General features: G+C 44.1%; 1 protein-coding gene across 3 annotated transcripts in view; it reads left to right on the plus strand.

Moving 5' to 3' along the window:
• ST7 (suppression of tumorigenicity 7) overlaps positions 1-13,699 on the plus strand; it is a 320,806-nt gene extending 307,107 nt beyond the window's left edge. Inside the window, exons 13-15 of one of the 3 annotated variants that reach the window (XM_006859311.1) lie at positions 4,687-4,779; positions 7,238-7,377; positions 13,351-13,699. In XM_006859311.1, the coding sequence (XP_006859373.1) occupies positions 4,687-4,779; positions 7,238-7,377; positions 13,351-13,446 (329 nt within the window). In that variant the 3' untranslated portion in view covers positions 13,447-13,699. The remainder of the gene's footprint in view (positions 1-4,686; positions 4,780-7,237; positions 7,378-13,350) is intronic. The other 2 variants (XM_006859310.1, XM_006859312.1) reach the window with 2 other exon arrangements.
• Positions 13,700-19,380: the final 5,681 nt, after the last annotated feature.

Consider the following 19,380-nt stretch of genomic DNA (forward strand, 5'->3'; position numbering starts at 1 on the left):
GGAAAGACCAAGACGACTAAGATATTGAAATACTATGGAAGAAACATTAATATGAGCATTTAGTGTATGTGTATATATATATGTGTGTGTGTGTGTGTGTGTGTGTGTGTGTATGTGTATCTATATACACATACATAGTGGTGGTGGTGATGTGCCGTGGAGTCACTTCCGACTCATAGCAACCCTGTACGGGGTTTCTGAGGCTATAAATCTTTACAGGAGCAGAAAGCCTCATCTTTCGCCCGCGAAACAGCTGGTAGTTTTTAATATATATACACACGTATACCCAAATACATATATAAGAGTCTTGGTATGGCACTGCAGGTTAATGTGCAGGACTGAAAAGTCAGTTTGGAACACAAGGTTGGCAGTTCAAGCTCATCAGCTTCTCCTCTATACAGGGTCACTATGAGTTGGAACCAAGTTGACTACACTTAACAAGGATGAGTTCCGACTCATAGCAATCCTATAAGGTTTCTGCGGAAGAGTGGCTGGTGGGTTTGAATCGCCAGCTTTGTGGTTAGCAGTCCTACAGTACCATATGAGGACCCCATATATACATATATTTGGTATGACTATAAGTAGTACTATGCTAAGGAAGTAGAATTCACTCATCAGTTAATGAATGTGCAACAGAATTCTAGACATGCTCTTCAGAACTGTAATTGAGCATCATCACTTGATTCTAGCCAAGGAAAAGTGGGTTTCCCAAGACCTCATAACTGGAAAGTGGAAGAACATGGAACACAGGCTTTTGACTTTCAGATTGATTTTCTTTATTGCTGCCTCCAAATGCTTCATGAAAAGCAAATGGCCTTCATGACATGTTACCTACGTTGCTGTCATGTGAGAGCATACATTTTGCATTTTTCTCTTCTATCATTTGCGCTTCTGGGTATTTACAAGCAAGGAACATTTCAGTTATAAGTTTGTGGGTGGACTGATGGAGAACAGATGAACTTTGGTTGAGAGGAAAGCTAATGGGAAACGAACCTTTATGGAGCAGCCAGATACGGTGTTTAGACACCTATGCTGTCATACCTTTAGCACCCTTGGGAGTACCTAGGAGTCTTCTCATTTTTCCAGATGAAGAGACTCAGACACAGATTCACTGACCCACTCTGCGCCATCTAGCTGTTAAGCTCCTCAACTTCCAGTCCTCACGTAGGTGTCGGCTTCCCTGCTCCTCCATTGGATGTGTACAGCACCAATGGCCTCTCCTTCATCACTGTGGGAACTTTCTACTTATTTTTCTTTGATTATTGAATCATGTGTTTCCCACTGTAGGTACAAGCTCCTGAGTGTATACTCACCTCCCCTCTGTACCCTGGGTGCACAGAGGACTCACATCTTGAGAGGCAGGGCGAGGATTCAAACTCAGTTCAGTTGAACTGCTAATTATATATCTGTGTAAGGTTCTCTTGAGATGCTCCTTGAAAAAGCAATCTCCCCAGATACCCCACAGGTTGAATGAAAGGTCATTAGGGGATCCTTGAGAGAATCTGGACTTAGCTTGTTCAGATATTCATCCTCTGTCCGCTGTTTGGTTCTGTTGGTTCATTCACCATAGCTCACTGATGGACTTGTAGTCTGGAAAATGCTGTCTGGCCAGGGTTAGAAAGAGACAGTGCCATGCCTCAGACTTGACTGTGAAGGGTCTGCTGTATTCATTAACTAATTCCCAGCTTCATTTTGAGTCTTCAACAAAGGTCAAGCAGAAATCAAGTAGGGGAGAGGGCAGCACACAGGGAAAAGGCAGAAATGTTTGTAGACCACGTGTTAACTTTGAGGGATCCAGATTTAATTTTGTTTTTTAACCAAATACACATATATTTTCAGTTCCTCCGGAATGTATGTTCTTTCAAGCAGAGACTTTAGGAGGTCTATAGTTGTCCATGGAGTCCTGGTGTGGCTCTGTGGGTTAATGCGTCAGACTGCAAAGCTGTTTGAACTGCAAGGTCGGTGGTTCAAGCTCACCCGCTGCTTCTCGGAAACCCTATACAGGGTTGCTATGGGTCGGAACCGACCCAACGGCACTTCACAACAACAACAATAGTTGTCCATGGAGTCCTGGTGTGGTGCCATAGGATAAGCTCTCGACCTCAAGGTTGGTTTGAACTGCAAAGTCCAGCCTCTCCTTGGAAACCCTATACAGGATCGCTATGAGTTGGAACTGACTCAATAGCACTTAACAACAACAACAATAGTTGTCCATAAAATAGATTTGTTCAAATGACTTGTTTCCATTCCTACTTGCACTGCCAAATCAGTGTGTTCTTAATATTTGCACTTGTAGCTAAAGCTGGAGGCTCTTAGGTCTCTGCAGTGAATGGGACCAGGAGGTAGGGACATCAGCCTCTCCCGTCCTTTCTGGACCTCCACTCTGCCAGACCCTGTGCAATAGGGTAGGTAACAGATAGGATTACAAACAGAAGTTGTATTTGTTTTTGTTTAGCGAAGCCAAAAACCTTAACACTATTTTATGAACTCAACGTCATGACAATTGATGTGAGAAGGAGAAAGCACTGAAGAACTCCCTAAGTCTTGAGGACTGCAGGGTGCACGTAGATAGACTGATAGAATTACTATAATAAATATCTTCACCTTCTCTAAAAAGACCAGAACCAACTAGAAGGAAAAGACCAACTTGAAGTACAAAATTCCATATGCATGCCAAATACTAGAATAAAACACGTCTGGCATCTGTCCGAAAAGACACCAACAAATCATTAGCTCTCTCTGGCTCGTCACTCTCCAGATTGCTCCCTGCCGTGCAAACTGACTTTGATTCTGAGTCAAATTTAACCTTCAAATTTCTAGCCACTTTGAAAACTCTGGGTTGTTTATGCCACATACTCCTGAGCAGGTTCTTAGTCCCAGCAGCCTCGTTGCACACAAAGAATCTGCGTTTCCAACAATACTTCCATGTAGGGTTTCCCACATGTTTGAGATGCTTTCTTAGCATCTCAATGCATTAAAATCTGGCAACGTTGTACTTTAAATTTAAATGCAGACCTTGCCAGAAGAGACTTGGGTACATTCTATAAAAGTATTAAAATGTTGTGCTTGCTGGTTTTGTTTTGCCATTTTTTTTTTTTTTTTCCTTTCTTGGAAGTCTAGTGCCAGTTAGAGAAATGTTGGCTCTTTTGAGTGATCTTTGTGTATTAACAACCTGTGTAAATCTCCTCTCTTGCTTATTTTAGTGGGGCAAAAGTCATCTTTATTTTCATGAAGAAAGGTTTGATTAAACTAGGACAAGCCTTTCGTGTTAAGAAGAGTTAAAGTCTGGGGTGTTTTTAATGTTTTAATCTCTGTTTAAGAGATTTCTGCTATGAGAGGAAAATTGATAACATTTTTACCTCAGCAAACTGCCAGCAAACTGGCTGTGCTCTAATCCTACGTTTATAGTGATTTATATTCTCCGTGGCAATGTGCTGTAACCTCAGAGTGATACCACTGTGGTGTAGATTGACTGCATTCCAAATGCTGGAATCACATACATAATGTTTTTACTTTTAAATAATATTCAGACACCAGAATAAATACCATATGTGCACTGATGCTGGTTACAATGGAACCTTGTCATTTCTAGTGAGGGAGAACCTTCTTTGTTTCTGATTCCTGATTGAAATAAGTAAGTATGCAAAAGATAAAGATGTCCAGTGACAGCATTTTTAGAAGGCTTAGGTAATTACCCAGCTTAACTTGTAGCTAAGTCCTCTGATTGAAGACAGAGGCGATAGCTGTGCGGTGCCACCATCCTTAGTGACCCACATGTGGGCACAGCTTCATACCTGATATTCCCAGAATTGGTGGTAGTTTTTATATTTATATCTACAGTCTGCTGCAGTTAAAGGACATCTGTGGAGGAAAAATGACCTCTGCGAGCACTATTCATAGGCACAATGAGACCAGCATACTGATGACATCTTAGCTGGGAGAGCGGCTCAGGTGATCATGGGAAACCATAGACTGACTGCAAAGCCATATTCAGCTGCAAGGTCTAATGTTGTCTGAAGCCACCAGAGCAGAATGAGGTGGCCTGACATCATCAAACACAGATGATCAGTCTCTCCAGATTCATAGGTTTCCACATGACAGTAGAGATTTAAAAGTTTCATAAACTTTAAAAATACCTCCCAAGTCATGCATTTTTGGATTTTTGTTTTTGTCCATGTTGGTTGGAATTCTAATCTACTTAGACATATATATATATTTTTTTAATTGACATGGTAGAATGCCTTTCATAGTTGTATCTCTGTGACGACTTCCAAGTCAATCCTTGTTTGCTTCTTGGGGAAGCATTTCAATCCAGGTTTATGTTATGACCATCGGTTGGGTTAACGGATTAGTGCTTTTAACATTTTTATAATATTTTATAGATGATGAAACGCTGGCCATTGGTACTGCTGGCTTCCCTACTGCTCGGCACCCCCGCCCCCACCCAATTCTGTGAGGTTTGCCCAGAATATATGGTGCGAGATTAATGTCTGAGTAATCCATCATAATGTATCTCTGACAGTTTATCTAGGGCATGCCTCAGAGGCTGAGCAGGTCTTGTATCCATTCCTGGAGTTTTTTTGTAGAAGTGTTCCTCCTTATAAAAAATGCTCCAGAGTACCTCTTTGAAGTTTGATAGTTATAAAACAAATATTGGACCGCTAACATATTGTCTCTCCTTTTCAGCTTTTCGGATGATCCCTTATCCCTTGGAAAAGGGGCATCTATTTTATCCTTACCCAATCTGTACAGAAACAGCAGACAGAGAACTGCTCCCAAGTAAGTTTCAACTCTTGAGTCTTCTCTTTAGCCAAACAGGTTGCTGTGACTAAGGTGGGGTTGGAAAGAGGTAGGGATGGATGAATGCATATGATGTACCTGGTCTTTTATTACTCTTCTCAAACCATGCCTCTGTGTCAAAGCGTATGTTGTAACTGAGTTCTGTGAGTGGGTTTGGGTTCCTGGTTCTCCAAGTCTTCAAGTGCTCCACAAAGGGAATGACCCTAAAGGACTAACATTTAGATAAAGAGGTGTCACATACTGACTGGTGGAGACTGTGAGGTTGGGCGAGATTCAGGAGTGATGCTGGGCTGATCCATCGTACAGGTTCTGCCTGAACGCTTTTTCTGGCCCAATGCGGCCTCACAGACTAGGGCTTGAGAAGGAAGCTGACTTCAGAGGGAGCTGCAGATGAGTCACGGGTGGGAGGAAGTCCTGTGAAATTCTCGTGGGATGGGCAGAGTGAGCTGGAGTAACATGGGCAGCACCCGCAGGCAGTCTCAACACTGTATCAAGGCAGGCAGAGGGCCAGTCCTGCCCTCAGGTGCCTTTCACACCAGCAGCCTAATGGCCCACACCACATGCGGAGAATACTATTGTGGTTTCGGTCATACACCATTGTTTTGACAATTTGGGCAAAGTCGTTAGTACCTCATCATACTGTGTATGGCTACCATGCCCATGCTCTTCACGTAGTCCTGGCTTGGGATAATCTCCAAACTCTGACTAGTCTCTCTTTCTCCTCTTGTCTCCTGCCACTCCTTCCCTTTGAACAACCAGTCATCTCAGTAGCTCATAGCTATAACAGTTACAAATACTCAGCCCCGAGGAATTGTGCAATGCTGGAGGCCTGGGAGCATGGTAGGTCTCCAAATGCCAACACTAGTGAATAGTCGTAAAGCTCCATGTGGCAGAGCCTGGACACAAAATTGTGAGTGCCATGCCATTTAAGTGGCAGAAGGAACTTTGCTTCTTTGCTAGCCAGGCCCTCTGGGAGATGGGTTACTAGAGGAGCTGGCAGAGCTCAATGATGTGGCCCTCCTTGCCTAAGCTCTTTTGCCTCCCACTGCATTACATTTGGTTTCAGAAATCCCTAGCATGGGCCCATACCCATACTTTGTGAATCCCCTTTAGGGAGATCCTTGTTCAAGTTTCAATTTTCTAGTAAGAATGACAGTTTTCTGGAAAACATAGTCTTTTAAATGTTTTAATTGGGTCCAAATAAATTTCCATGAGGATAGATGAATTATTAGAACAAGATTATAGTTCTTAAAAGAATAAGTTATGAAATTATTGCTCACATGTATTCAATTGAATGTAATGATCAAAATTTGATCTCTCCAGAAAATCTTTTGGGGGTTGGGCATGGAGGGTAAGGCTAGGAAGAGGTCAGATGTTCTAAAGGAGACTTCATTTGACACATGCAAACTGCAGCTGTTGCCACATGACACCCTGAGCATACATCCAATCCTGTGTTTGCATCCTGGCAAGTTGCAACCTGGATTCAGGTCTCTGCTGTGCCCCCACCCCTCAGTCTTCTCTACCTTCTGTTTGTAACAGTATGTGTCACTGTTCAGGGCTGTGGCTTCTCAAGAGCTGCTTCATAGAGGACAGGGCTTCTGATGTCGCCTTTCCTAAGGAAAAGAGAACCGTTTCTAATTACGCATCTATCCTTTGGGTGACCACAGGGCCCTGGGACAGTGAGTCTCTCCTCATCTGTTCAGGGCAGTGCCCTCTGCTCCTGGCCAGTACCTTCCCAGACAGTGAGAGGCAGCCACACGAGGAGCAAAAACCTGGGCGAGTTTGTCCTCTAGAGAGGGCCAGTTGTGAGCCTGTCTGTGTAGTTACTGTGGGTGTTTGCTGGAAATCTGTTTGTTATCAGGAACCTCCTATAATTGTGCCAGTGGAGGAAGCCAGCATGTGAGCTCCTTCTGAGTGCCTCCCTAACAGGGCAGCCCCCTCCATGGACACAGAGAATGCTGGGAAAAAAATACCAAATAAGCAAATTGTGTCTCGTTGTCAGGCTTAACGAAGTACAGGAAGGTGAAAATGTAGAAAGGATTTTCCCCCAACATATTTGATTTGGGATTTTCCAGGTTTTGTGCAATGAGCATGCAATGTATGACTTGAATGAACTTTAGCTGTTTTACTTGTGTTTGTTGTTGAGAAAGGAATACTATAAATTAGGCATCACTGGTGCTCTTGCCCTGTCCTGAGTCTGACATCCACAGGCCAACCCTCTGCTGCCCCTAAATAGGAATCTGAAGGTTAAACGTGGTCTTAGGAGAAGCAGATGGCAGGCAAAGGCCAGGTTAGGTGTTTGAGAGTTCTTTGTTCATTTCAGACCTTTTTCATTTCTAACTGGCTCAGAACTCCATAGAGTCGGCCCCACCATGTAGAGCTTCTCTGAGAGGCCTTTCACTCCGCCTTCATGCTTCCCTTTTGGTCTTCTCCACAGCTTTCCATGAAGTCTCAGTTTACCCGAAGAAAGAGCTTCCCTTCTTCATCCTCTTTACTGCTGGGTTATGCTCCTTCACAGCCATGCTGGCTCTCCTGACACACCAGTTCCCGGAACTCATGGGAGTCTTCGCCAAAGCTGTGAGTATTTGGCAAGAGAAAGGCTTCTGGGGAAGTAGCTTGAGAGAAACTGGAGTTGCCATTTTCAGGTGGGATGAGCCTGTATTGGCCATTTTCTCACTGTTGAACTTTCATGAGCATCAAAGGGTTGAGTGTCAACGAAAGTATAGGTTATTTGTTTAATGCATGCTTTGCCTCATTCCATACACAAAAAATTTCAACTGTTTTCAAAACAATGGATGCCGTATACAAGGATAAAATAAAAATTAAGGGAATCCTAGCAAATGAAAATGTGTGGGAAATGATTCCATTTTATATGTTAGATGACATTACTTGTAATCTTTGGATATTTGTGGATCTTTACATTTTTCAGGATGATAAAATAACAATTTTTAAAAAAAATACTACCCACCCTTGGCTTGTTTGGGGGATGAACTAAGAGGGTGTGAAGGACTTGTAGTATGAGATTACTCACCAAAGTAGGATGTAGAACATTGTCTTTATAGAACAACATCTTAAAAGTTCCTGAGCAACCATCTCAGGTGACCTTTCCATGGTAAGCATACCTCACCAACTGTTGTACCCCCCCATATGCCTAACTACTGCTTGACTGAGAATTGGGCCAAAAGGGTGAGTTCCTTTACAGACCTGAAGGGTGGTTGAAGGCCATGGTCTCAGGGTCCTGCAGTTTCTTTCTGACCAGTAAGCCCAGTCTTTATTATTTTTATTATTCATTTTGAATTTGGTTTTACTCTACCTGGACCTTTCAGAGCCTTTGCTAGTGGTAGCCGGATACCATCTAGTTCTTCTGGTCTCAGAGTCGTAGAGACTGATGTCCACACGTTCCATTTGGACAAATTGATTCCAAGCATCTTCAATTCAATTCTCATCACCCTGCTTTCTTCCACACCTGGAGGAACCAATAGCTGCACCTGACATGGCTGCTCATGAGCTTTTAAGATCCAAAAGACAATGCTCTACATCCTATTTTGTGGATTATGTCATGTCAATTGACCATAGTGTTCCCTCAGACTATGGTCCTGAGGCTCCAGGCCAAACAACTCACCTTAAGATGTTTGATAGTGTCTAAAAAACTTTCATCCTTTTTCTTGCTTTGAGCTCTACCATAATCATAGTTGTGTTTGCAGGAAGGGTCAATACCCATGTACAAACAGACTCTTTCAAACCATTACTTGTGGGTATACTCCCACTCCCCACCCATCCACACTCAACCTGTGTCTCTGTCCATATATCTACCCGCAGAACTCGTCTCTTCTTTTATGCTTACAATCATTGACTCTTAAGAGTTGAACAGGATCTTGAGCAAATTGCCGTCAACAGTATCCCTGATGGAGACCCTGTAGACTCTTGAGTATGTTTCAGTGTTTCAGCCATAGTGAGCTCACTTCTTTAGCATCAAAGCCCTTTCTATTATTGGAACCCTCCTCACTCGTTCTGATATTGATAGATATGCCTTCCTTTAATTTCCTGTTGTTCCTATTCTGCTCTCTGAAACTGTACTGAACAAGTCTACATCCTCAGCACAGTCTCAAGACAACTTATACATTCCTGTTGTTGCTGTTAAGTGCCATCGAATCAGTTCTGATTCATAGGAATCCTGTATAGGATTTCCAAGGAGCAACTGGTAGGTTCAAATGAAACTTGCAGTCCAGTGCATACTCCTGCAGCACTACATCAGAACTTCAGGCATTCATTGCCACCTCTAGTCTGTAACTGACGTCCATCTTCTCCTGTCTTGAGGCAGAATATCTTAAACTCCCTGAAGTCTTCTCTACATAACGTGACTTCTAAACCCATTACCACCCAAGATGCCTCTGTGTGGATGCCCTCTAGTTTATGAACCTACACTATTCCCTATTGTCTTCTACTTCCAACACAATCTCTGAGTAAAAGCTCTTGCTCAAACTCAGAGTCGATTAGAGTGCAACATAGTAAAAGTTAGAATAATTTATTTATATTAGGCTATTGCTGCTGCTTCCTTTCATGTGCTCCCCCTCACCATCTTTTAAAGCACAATTGTAAAAGTATGTCCTCATTCTTCATTAAACTAACTAAATAGCACTTGGTGAGATTTTGGAGCCGAACAGAGATTCACACAGCCTCTTGTGTGCATAAAATCCACACATCCCCAGCTTAGAAGTTCAAGATCTTGAATCTTAGCATTTAGAAATCAGTATTTTTAAGAAGGGACCCCCTCAGAGTCTCAGCATGCATTTGAGGCCATTCTTGCTTCTAAGAACTCTGGTTTTAAGGAAGCTGAACTTTTGAGTAGCCATGGTATGCAGTTATAGCTGAACAGGTGAATGTGCTGACCCTCCTCCTATTGATCTGATTCCAGCTCTACCTTGAAGTCACCCAGGGAGTCTAGAACATACTAATGCCTGGGCCCCAGGCCAGGGACTCTTCATTGGCTTGGTATAGCCTGGTCATCTGAATTTCAAACATGCCCCAGGTGATTCCACTGAGGTCTACTCTAATAAAATGACTCCCCTCCTAATTGCTGAAAACAACTAACTCTAGAGGTGATTGGGAGGCTCCGCAATGTCCCCCCAGATTATTGGAGAGGTGTACTCTTACCAACATCAGACAAGGGGCCACTCTCCTCATCTTATGTTACTGATGCTTCGTTTTTTAGTTCAGATGATACAGTCAATAACATTTGAAGATGCTCCCGGCATCCTCGTGTTTTGTACTCGGCCGTGGTGTGGCCACCAGTCATTTGAAGATGTAGTTTAGAGAAGGTAGCTTTTTACCCTCTGTTGGGAGGGTCCCGTCTGCCTTGCCTTTCAGTAAGGCTTAGCACTTTCCAGAAGGTCTGGAGAGAGTGGTGGGGAAAGAGATGGACCGCCTGAATGAGAGCAGCCCCGTCGCCCCTCCCCCCAGGGACAGCTCCACATTCTGTCCTTGTCACTTCCTCAGGCCCCATGCAGAGCTCCGCAGGTTATCACTCCGCCCTATAGGCTCCGGCAACCATTTGCAGCTTGTAAAAATGGTTTTCTCAACTCCCGCCTGAGATAAAGTCCGTGGGATAATGACTTTCAGGAGATGCAGGGAGATTGTACCTTCACCCCCCAGGCTGCACGCAGCTTGGGAACTCTCCTCTGTGTTTACATGTCGATCTGCAGCCAGTAGGGGACCCACGTGGAAGTGTGAGCAACTGAGAGGCTTCCCTGGCTCTCCCCTAATCTAATCGGCCCTCAAGATTTAGGACTAACTCTTCTTAGGATGTTTGGCTATCAAGATAAGGTTGCTCATATAAGTAAGTGATTGTTCCGAATCCAGCCCCAAGCAGAACGTGGGAAGGTCAGCATTCTGACCCTTTCTGCTTTCAAAGACCCCTCTTTCCTTCTCTGGCCTCGCTGCTTCCCAGAGCTGGAGCCCTCCTGACTTCTGACTCTCATCTTCACTTATAGACACCGGCCTCTTTGAAGTCTGATATTGATTACAGTGAAATGTCAATTGTCTGATTGCAGTAGGACACCTGGAACTTATTCAGATAAGCAGAGGCGTGTTGAATGTTAATAAGACATCTTTTCCATGATGGGTGTTTCAGGAAAAGCGGGCTCAGACGATTGAAGTGCCCCCCTCTCTTTTTTATTGTTTCAGTTACTTTTTCTCACCCCCAGACACTGATTGAATTAGGGTGCATTTTGGTCAAAAAAATGAACCGTGTATCTCTGTCCTCTGGACAGAAGTTTGGGACATTAAGATAGATGGGCTGTTTCAGGGTTGCCTGGTATTGTTCATTCAGATTTGATGTTTCAGGCAATAAATTTCCTCCTAAGCCTATAAGTGAAACTGCTGTTTCTCTGTGTGCCAAATAATTGGTTGAGTCTCTGGCCAAAAAGTGGTGACTGATTTTAAGACCTGCAAAGAACTACAGAGGAGCATCTCCGTAAGGCATTCTCCTCCACACAATCTGTCTTCAGTAGCCCCTGATAAAAGTCACCACGCTTCATCTGTTATAAATCATAGGGGGTAGCAGCTTAGGACACCTCTCTGCAGTGCCTGTTGCTACCTTGTAGGTGGGGTGAGGAGAGAGGTGGGGAGAGGTTCCGAAGGTGGAGCTAGCTTAGTGCAAAAGGGAGCCCATCTCAACATGGATTTTGCAAGCGAATCACACCCTCTAGGAACCCAGGTGTGGCGCTGTGGGCTAATGTGTCAGACTGCAAAGTCGTTTGAACTGCAAGGTTGGTGGTTCAAGCTCACCAGCTGCTCCTTGGAAACCCTGTACAGGGTCACTATGGGTCAGGATCGACTTGACGGCACTTCACAACAACAACAGGAACCCAAACCCAAAATGAAACCCACTGCCATAAGTTAACTCAGCTCGGCGACCCTACAGGACAGAGGTCTCTCCCCCATGGCTTCCAGGTGGTGGTGGCATGTCTTCTCTCCATGGAATGACTGGTGGGTTTGGACCTCCAGCTTTTCTGTTAGCAGTCATGGACTTAACACATTCACTACACCACAAGAGTTGAGTTCCTCTAAGGATGGTACATTCTGAGTAGGGAGAGAACTGCATGCAATGGTGGCTGGCTGTTGGTAGGTCAATTCAGATCATACTCATAGCAGCCCTGTGTAGGGTTTCTGAGGAGTGGCTAGTGGGTTTGAACCACTGACTTTATCCTACAGCACCATACCAGGACTCCTTACAATGGTGGCATTGGGCATCAATTCTCTTGTGGAACCTGGTGGAGAAGGACAGATGTAATCCAGGGAAGTAGAGACACTGTATCTTGTTGGGCAGTGTGAGAAAGGGGGCTGTTAACAGATATCAAACAGGATGAAGCTCTCCTTTTGATTTGTAAAGGCTGCTCTTTTGTGCTTTTTATTCAAGTCGGGGTGGGGGGGGGCCTCAAACAAAGCTGTGTCTCCTCTCCATATGTACTACCCCTTGTACACCGTGACTGTGGGGGATTCTTAGTGCTATCCGTGTTGTTGTTAAGTGCCCTCGAGTCGGTTCTGACCCTGTGTAGGGTCTCCAAGGAGTGGCTGGTGAGCTTGAATCGCTGACCTTATGGTTCAAACTGACATTGCAGTCCAGCATACTGACCCACAGCATCACACAAGGACTCCGGTGGTATCCATATTGCTGTGCAAAGAACAAGGGGCTAGGATGCAGAACCCCACGGTACAAGAACCAGTATTAAACCCTAGTAGGGCAGTATCTTGGTTCTGGACAGATCAAGGGGAAGGAAACCATCCTAACACCTGTCTGCCCTGGTTAGGGTTAGGGTACCTTTTCTGCCAGGTGCTGGATGGTTTGTGGAATGGGGCAAATTCTTCACCAGAAGATAGAATTGATTTGAGATATTAAGTAAGTCCCAGACCAAGATAGTTAGCTTTCTTAAAAGGCTACTGAGTTAATGAGCGTCAGTCTTCCATGAAAAGTAGAAGTGAAAGACCTCTCAAAGGTCAGAGCAGCATCTGTTCAACAAGAACATACCCCCCAGAGAGTTGGCAGTTCACTGCCTGAACACAGGATGCCTGATATATAGGAGACAGTAGGATCCCAAAGCAATTCACAACTATTTAACAAACTTGACCTTTTTCTTTTCAAGTGAAGTCTATATCCAGCTAGCAGATTGGGTAGTCTGGGTTGTCACTGTGTTAACCTTCTGCCCACTGGCTACCTGCCTGTAGTCCCTTTTTATGACTCTATGCATCTGTCTGCATGGGTAGCCAGCAGGCCTGCAGACTGGTTGGAAGAACCCAGAACTGTGGGCCAGCTGTCAGAGGAGTGAAGGGGGCTGTCAGCAGACACTTCTCCCCTTATCTAACAGAGCTGAGGGGCTGGAATGCAGCTCTGATAGCCGTCCTCTGTCTCCTGTAAACATAAACATGAAATCATATGTCTTTTGAGATTTCCGTAGGACGGAGACCTAAGATGCAGAGCGTGGGTGGGAAAGACTCATCGCATAGTTGTGAATGAGGTCTCTCCTGATGTGTGTCTTTCTGGTGTTCTTGCAGTTTCTCAGCACTTTGTTTGCCCCGTTAAACTTCGTCATGGAGAAAGTAGAGAGCATCCTCCCATCCAGTCTGTGGCACCAGTTGACGCGGATCTGAGGGAAGCCCACTGGCTTACACCTACCTTGCTGGCTGGCTGTCACCATCTCTTCCGTGCCAACTCCCTGTGGACCGCAAGAAAGCATGACTTTGAAACAGGGAAGCCATTCTGAGACTTAGAAACATTCATGGACTGTCTGTTCCATATTAAAACTGTTTTTGTTGTACAAAATTCATTGATGTTCAGTTCTATTATATTTTGCCTTCAGAAAAGAAAAAAAAATCAATAATAAACTTTTGTGTATTGCAGCAACCAGTCGCATCTTCCTATATCGTCTAACCCTAAAAGCATTGATGTTCCAAATAAGCCCATGTGTCTGTGTTTAACTGGCCAGGAGCTAGCTCTGCCGTGTGCTGAATGCCACACCGTGGTTTTCTTTGCTGGCAGAGTAACTGGCTTGGAAAATGGAGTTCCTCTAGCTTCAAGCCCGTGAGTGATTTTAGGAACCTGCTGAGGTGGTGGTCTCTCCTGAAGGCTGTGTCTTTCTGGTTTTCTCACAGTTCCTCAAAGTTTGTCATGGAGAAAGTAGAGAGTGTCCTGCCTCAAGTCTGTGGCACAAGTGGCTTTGTGCCATCTTTTCAACATTAAACGGAGTGATCTTATAGGGCAAATCCAGAGAGGTGTTTCTTGAAGGAATGACAGGAAGCATGAATGAAACGAAATGTGCCTTTCCAGGTTGTTCTACCCCAGAGACCACTTGTTGAGCAGTATTCAATACTTTATAGTTCCCGGAAGCAGTTCATTTATGCTGTTTGAAAAGTCACTGCGAGAAAAAAGAAAAAAAACTTTGAGAAATTACAATTCCAACAATCTGTGGTAGAAGCTGACCACTTTAGCCACATTGCCATTTTTATTTATTAAATGTATCCTCACTGGGTACTTAAAAAAAAAAATCAATTTTGTGTTCTTGATACTAGATCCACACCTTGCTGAGCAGCTAGCAAATGAAGAAAACGAAGCTAGAGTCTTCTATCTGAAGCGTAAAGTACCCTTATTTTAAAATCTCAATCCAATGCTTATAAAAATAGAGACTACCTTTAGCATCATTTGTTTCCCTTTTATTTAGCATTCTATACCTGTCCCCATTGGTATTCAGAAAAGTAGTCCCAGTTGGCTTCCTGCTGCCTCCTGATCTTCATCCAAGAGCAGAACCATGTAGTAAGCAGGTGAGGTTTAAGTGCACAAGAGCCTGTCATACTCCTGGCAGGCATTTATTTGTACATATTTTGTGTGTAGCCCTGAAAAGGATACACAGCTGGCTCCTACTCTTAACAAACGTATCCAGTAGAAGGTTGGTCCCCATTTATACACACATGTAGTGCTGCTATCGAGGACAGGGACCATGTTAGCTCTGAGGCTCTTCTTTCCTCAGCAGAAATAAAGTGGGTGTTCAGATGATTTGTTGAATTGATTGATGCAGTACAGTACAAGTACAAAGATGCTTTTATCCATGCTTAGAAGTGAATTTTGCTCCAGCTGAGAAGGATCCGGAAGGCATAGAATTGTAATTTGAGCTAGAGGGACAAGTCATACTTATTAACATGGTTCTTTGGCTTACTAGATGAGGATACTAAAGCCCAGTGAGATTTTGACTTGCCTGAGTTTGGACTCTAGATAGTGACAAAGCTTGGATGAGTGCTTACCCAAAGCCTGTAAGCAATGGGAATTTGAAGGAACCCAGTGCAAATTATTTTTGGAAACCCAGGTTGCAGGAGTTGGATAATGCTTAAGTAGAGCAGAGAAAGAGAGAAGGATGCAACTGCAACAGTCCAATGAGTCTACAAAACCAGTTGCTGTTGAGTTGATTCTGACTCGTAGTGACCTCATGTGTATCAGAGTAGAACTGTGCTCCTTAGAATTTTCAATAGCTGATTTTTCAGAAGTAGATTACCGGTCGTTCTTGCAAGGAACTGTGGATGGACCGAAACCTCCCACTTGTCAGTTAGCAATAAAGCACCACTAAGAAGTCTCAGACTTGAGCAGTGAGGATTGTAGATGAAGAAGAGATGGGAGCATGTCATCCATAAGAGACTCTAGAGTGGCAAGAAAGAACCATGCAAGCTGACGAGATGCTGAGTGTACCTGAGTGTACATCTGCCGGACCGCTTACAATGCAAGGCCGCCAAGTCAGCACAGGAAGTTACGGTGACTCTTTTTGGGAACTCCAAAGGGAAAATCTTGATAGGTCTTCTCAAAAGCCAGGAAAATTAAAGAGACTTTGTTTCTAGGAAGAAGTTTTAAGAAAACTGAAAATTGCATTGGTGAGAAAAAGGCCAGAAAATTTGCTCCTAGGAATTCTTTTTTTTCCATCACAGCAAAATGCCTTATTCTCAGCAGGACTGTCCTACAAGACTTTCATTGGGAAACTTTACCCGACCCTCCCTCCAGGCCTGATCTTGCCCCTTCAGACTTCTTTGTGCTCCCAAAATCTACGAACATGTAAATGGAATACGATTGGAATCCCTCAAGGATGCCGAAAGTGCTGTTTTGACAAGGTGTTGGTCAAAGGCACATGATTCTTCAGGGGAGGTTTCGAGAGAGAGAAATGCCACCTTCAGAAGTATATAAACCTAGATGTTGAGAAACAAGAGCTTCACCTCTTGATATCTTCATTTAATAAAGGTGTCTGTGATTTTTATAGCAATACTTTTTGACTCACCCTTGTGTTAAATAAGATGTCTTTAAACAGAAACATGGAGGAATCAAACCCTGAATTTCCTCTAGGAGCGTGAGTCAACCAAAAACCAAATCCAACCCAATGCTGCTAAACAATTCCAACTCCCAGCAATCCTGGAGGACAGCTGGGTGTACAGTACTCGGCTGTAATCACCACGAAGGCAGACTGCAGCGGTGCTAAGCAGAGGTGAGAGTTCTAGACAAGGGTGTGAAAAAAGGACTAGTGTGTCAGTCAGCTCTGCCTTTTATTGATCAAGGATGGCTGAGGCAGAAGACCCAGGCTTTGGAGACAATATCTTTCTCTCTCAAGGTAATACCTAGAATTCTAATAGGAGCAATAGAAGCAGAAAGGAAGAAAGCCACCTTCCCCTCTGTCTCCAGCTTGTCACCTGTTATGTCCAGCTCTAAGTTCTCAGCCTTGAAGCACCCTCAGGAAGAAACCATTAGAAGACCTCAACTGACTAGCATGAAGGGACAACGAACCTTGAACTGGTGTGCCTCTGTCTAGGGAAAAAGGCAGTAACAGTTTTAGAGAGCGCAAGGATTATTAATTTCTCTTTAAAACCACCTAACTTCTTGCTCCAAGCTGCCACCCTGTCAAGCTGGCAGGGAGCTCCACCTCAGTCACAAATGGACTGTCACATTTGCTTTCCCTCATTGCCAGGCTGCCCCAGTGGCCTCCCACAGCACCAATATCCCAACACACACTGCCACCCTTGAGGTGGGCTTGTTCACAGACGCAAGGACCACCCCTCAGGCCTTGGCTCCTCCACTCTTCCCCAGGACCATCAGGATGGTCCCTGACATCAGGACAAGCCCATACAAATATAGGTTTTTTCCAGTAGCTTCTGCTTCTCTCCCTGACAGTTTTTGGGAATAAAGAATGACAAACTCTGGACTCCTACTTGAAATGACAAAGAGAAGCACTGTTGTGGTGCTCTGGGATAAAGCACTGGCCTACAAGCTCAGTTTGAACCACAAAGTCAGTGGTGCAAACTCCCCCGCAGCTCCTTGGAAACCTTAGGGTGCTGAGTGGGAACCGCCTTGATGGCACTTAACGACAACAGTATCTCAAAAATATCTTGTCCCACAAATCAAAGAAAGCCTCCTTTTTATCCAGTGTGGATTACATTCATTTGTTCACTCATTCCTTTATGCAGTTGAAACTTATTAAGAGCCTACTTTGAGCTGGGAGTACCAGCTGGTTCCCCCAGGGGCACTGGAGCACGTCATCCCTTCTCACAGTGTTTGCTGGCCTGTGTTCTGGACTGTAAGGGACCAGAATTCCAGCTGATGACCTACTCATCTTCACATGTTCATGATCTAGCACTGGATAGCTGATATTCTAGTCTATCAGTGCTCAGTAAGGAAGACTGGGTACTAAGGGTACTCAGGAATGACCTGAGGCCAGAAATGAGAATTGTTTTATCGCATTTCAGGGAAATAGAGAAAAAAGGCATATTAAAATAAAATTTACTCTTCTGTTCTTGGAAAAGCAGCTTAATGGAAGAGCTTTTGTGAAATGTTTCCAAAATTTAAGTTTTATCTGAGAAGCATTATTTCTTCTCATTCCCCAGTCCCAAAGATGGTTGTCAATGGTTGTTGTGTGCCAGCTACTTGGTGTGCACCTTCTTTTGCAGTCCCCCATGCCATTCTGTGAAGTGGGTCCTAATGATATCCACACTGAACAGCCATAGAGTCAAAGAGCTGGGGTTTGGACCTTTGCACACCTCAGATTTGCGTAGCATCTGGTACAACCACTGGCTGCTTGTCAACCTGCTCTCAATCCCTGCCTGCGTAGTCTCTAACTGGAAGCAGATTCATCCACAGGAGACCTTTGGTTCTATGAAAAACTGCACCAGGGAGAACAACAACAACAAAACAGTTGCCTTCCAGTCGATTCTGACTCATAGCAACTCTATGTGTGTCAGAGTAGAACTGTACTCCATAAGGTGTTCAATTGCTGATTTTTGCAGAAGTTGATCACCAAGCTTTTCTTCCAAGGTGTCTCTGGGTGGACTTGAACAGTCAACTTTTTGGTTAATAGCCAAGTTCTTGTACCATCCAGAGGATTCTTCACCAGAGACACTGCCTCTCAAATGCCCCAAGAAGGTGCAGAATCTGGACAAATCTCGAAAACAAGGCAGACTTCCCCTTTGTCTTCCCGCTCCAGTCATAGATGTTATGATAGGAGACAGAGGACTATTGTTCCTGAACTAGGTGATACAAGCTTGCTTGTAAGTCAATGTGCCTACATTAGATGATATCTACATTAGATGAGCAAATGCAATAAATGCTGTTGACTGGAAGCAGGAAGGGGATTGATTCCCTTGATGTGCATTAGAACAGTGTTGCCCACACACACCTTTGAGAAACATCAGTCCAACATAATGTTTGCTTGAGAAACATTGTACACACCCCAGTGTATACTGTTGTTGTTGTTGGTAAGTGCTGTCATAATAACCCAATGTATAGGGCTTCCAAGGAGCTTCTGGTGGGTTTGAACTGCTGACCTTGTAATTCAAACCAACTTTGTGGCCCAATGCTTATCCTACAGCACCACATCAGGGCTCCTAACATAGTAACAGCCTGAGAAGACTCCAATCAACAGCTACTTTAAAACAAAGATGAAAATGTAAAAAGGCATGGAAACTAGATGAAAGGAAATGAAACAACTAGAACTGCAATATTGAGAATGTAACCAATGTCACTGAACATGATCAATGGAAACCTAAACTAAACAACCCCTCCCTGCATAGTTTCATAATAGAGAAACACAGTTGACTCATAGAACCGTCTCTCCTTTTATAAAGAATTCTTATTAACATCTCCCAGCATTGCTTTTGGAAAACATTGGATGAAACCAATGCTGAACCAAAGGAGGGATCCAGGAATAAGGGGCACAGTCCTGAGTATTTTATCCATCTTAACCAGTTGGGGGCCTGCCAGACAGAACAGGGAGGGGAGCTCCAGGCTTCGTCCAGCTCCCCTACCTGGGCTTCCTATGCATACTATGTGCCCATAATCCCCCCATGGTGTTGACCATGACTGTTGACTAAGGCCACAGACTGCCATCTGGGTTGGGCTGCAGGGCCTTCGAACTGCCCCCAGATATCTACACAGCTAAACAAAGAAGAACTCACGGGTTCCAGCAGCTGTCACAGTTCAATTTCTGTTTTCTCTCCAGTCATCTGGAAAACAGGGACTCTATCTTAACAGTGCTTGTTAAGAACTGGCTTTGGGCTGTGGTGATCAGC

This window comes from Chrysochloris asiatica, unplaced genomic scaffold (genome assembly GCF_000296735.1).
Source record: "Chrysochloris asiatica unplaced genomic scaffold, ChrAsi1.0 scaffold00032, whole genome shotgun sequence".
In the NCBI taxonomy this organism is placed as follows: Eukaryota; Metazoa; Chordata; class Mammalia; order Afrosoricida; family Chrysochloridae; genus Chrysochloris; species Chrysochloris asiatica.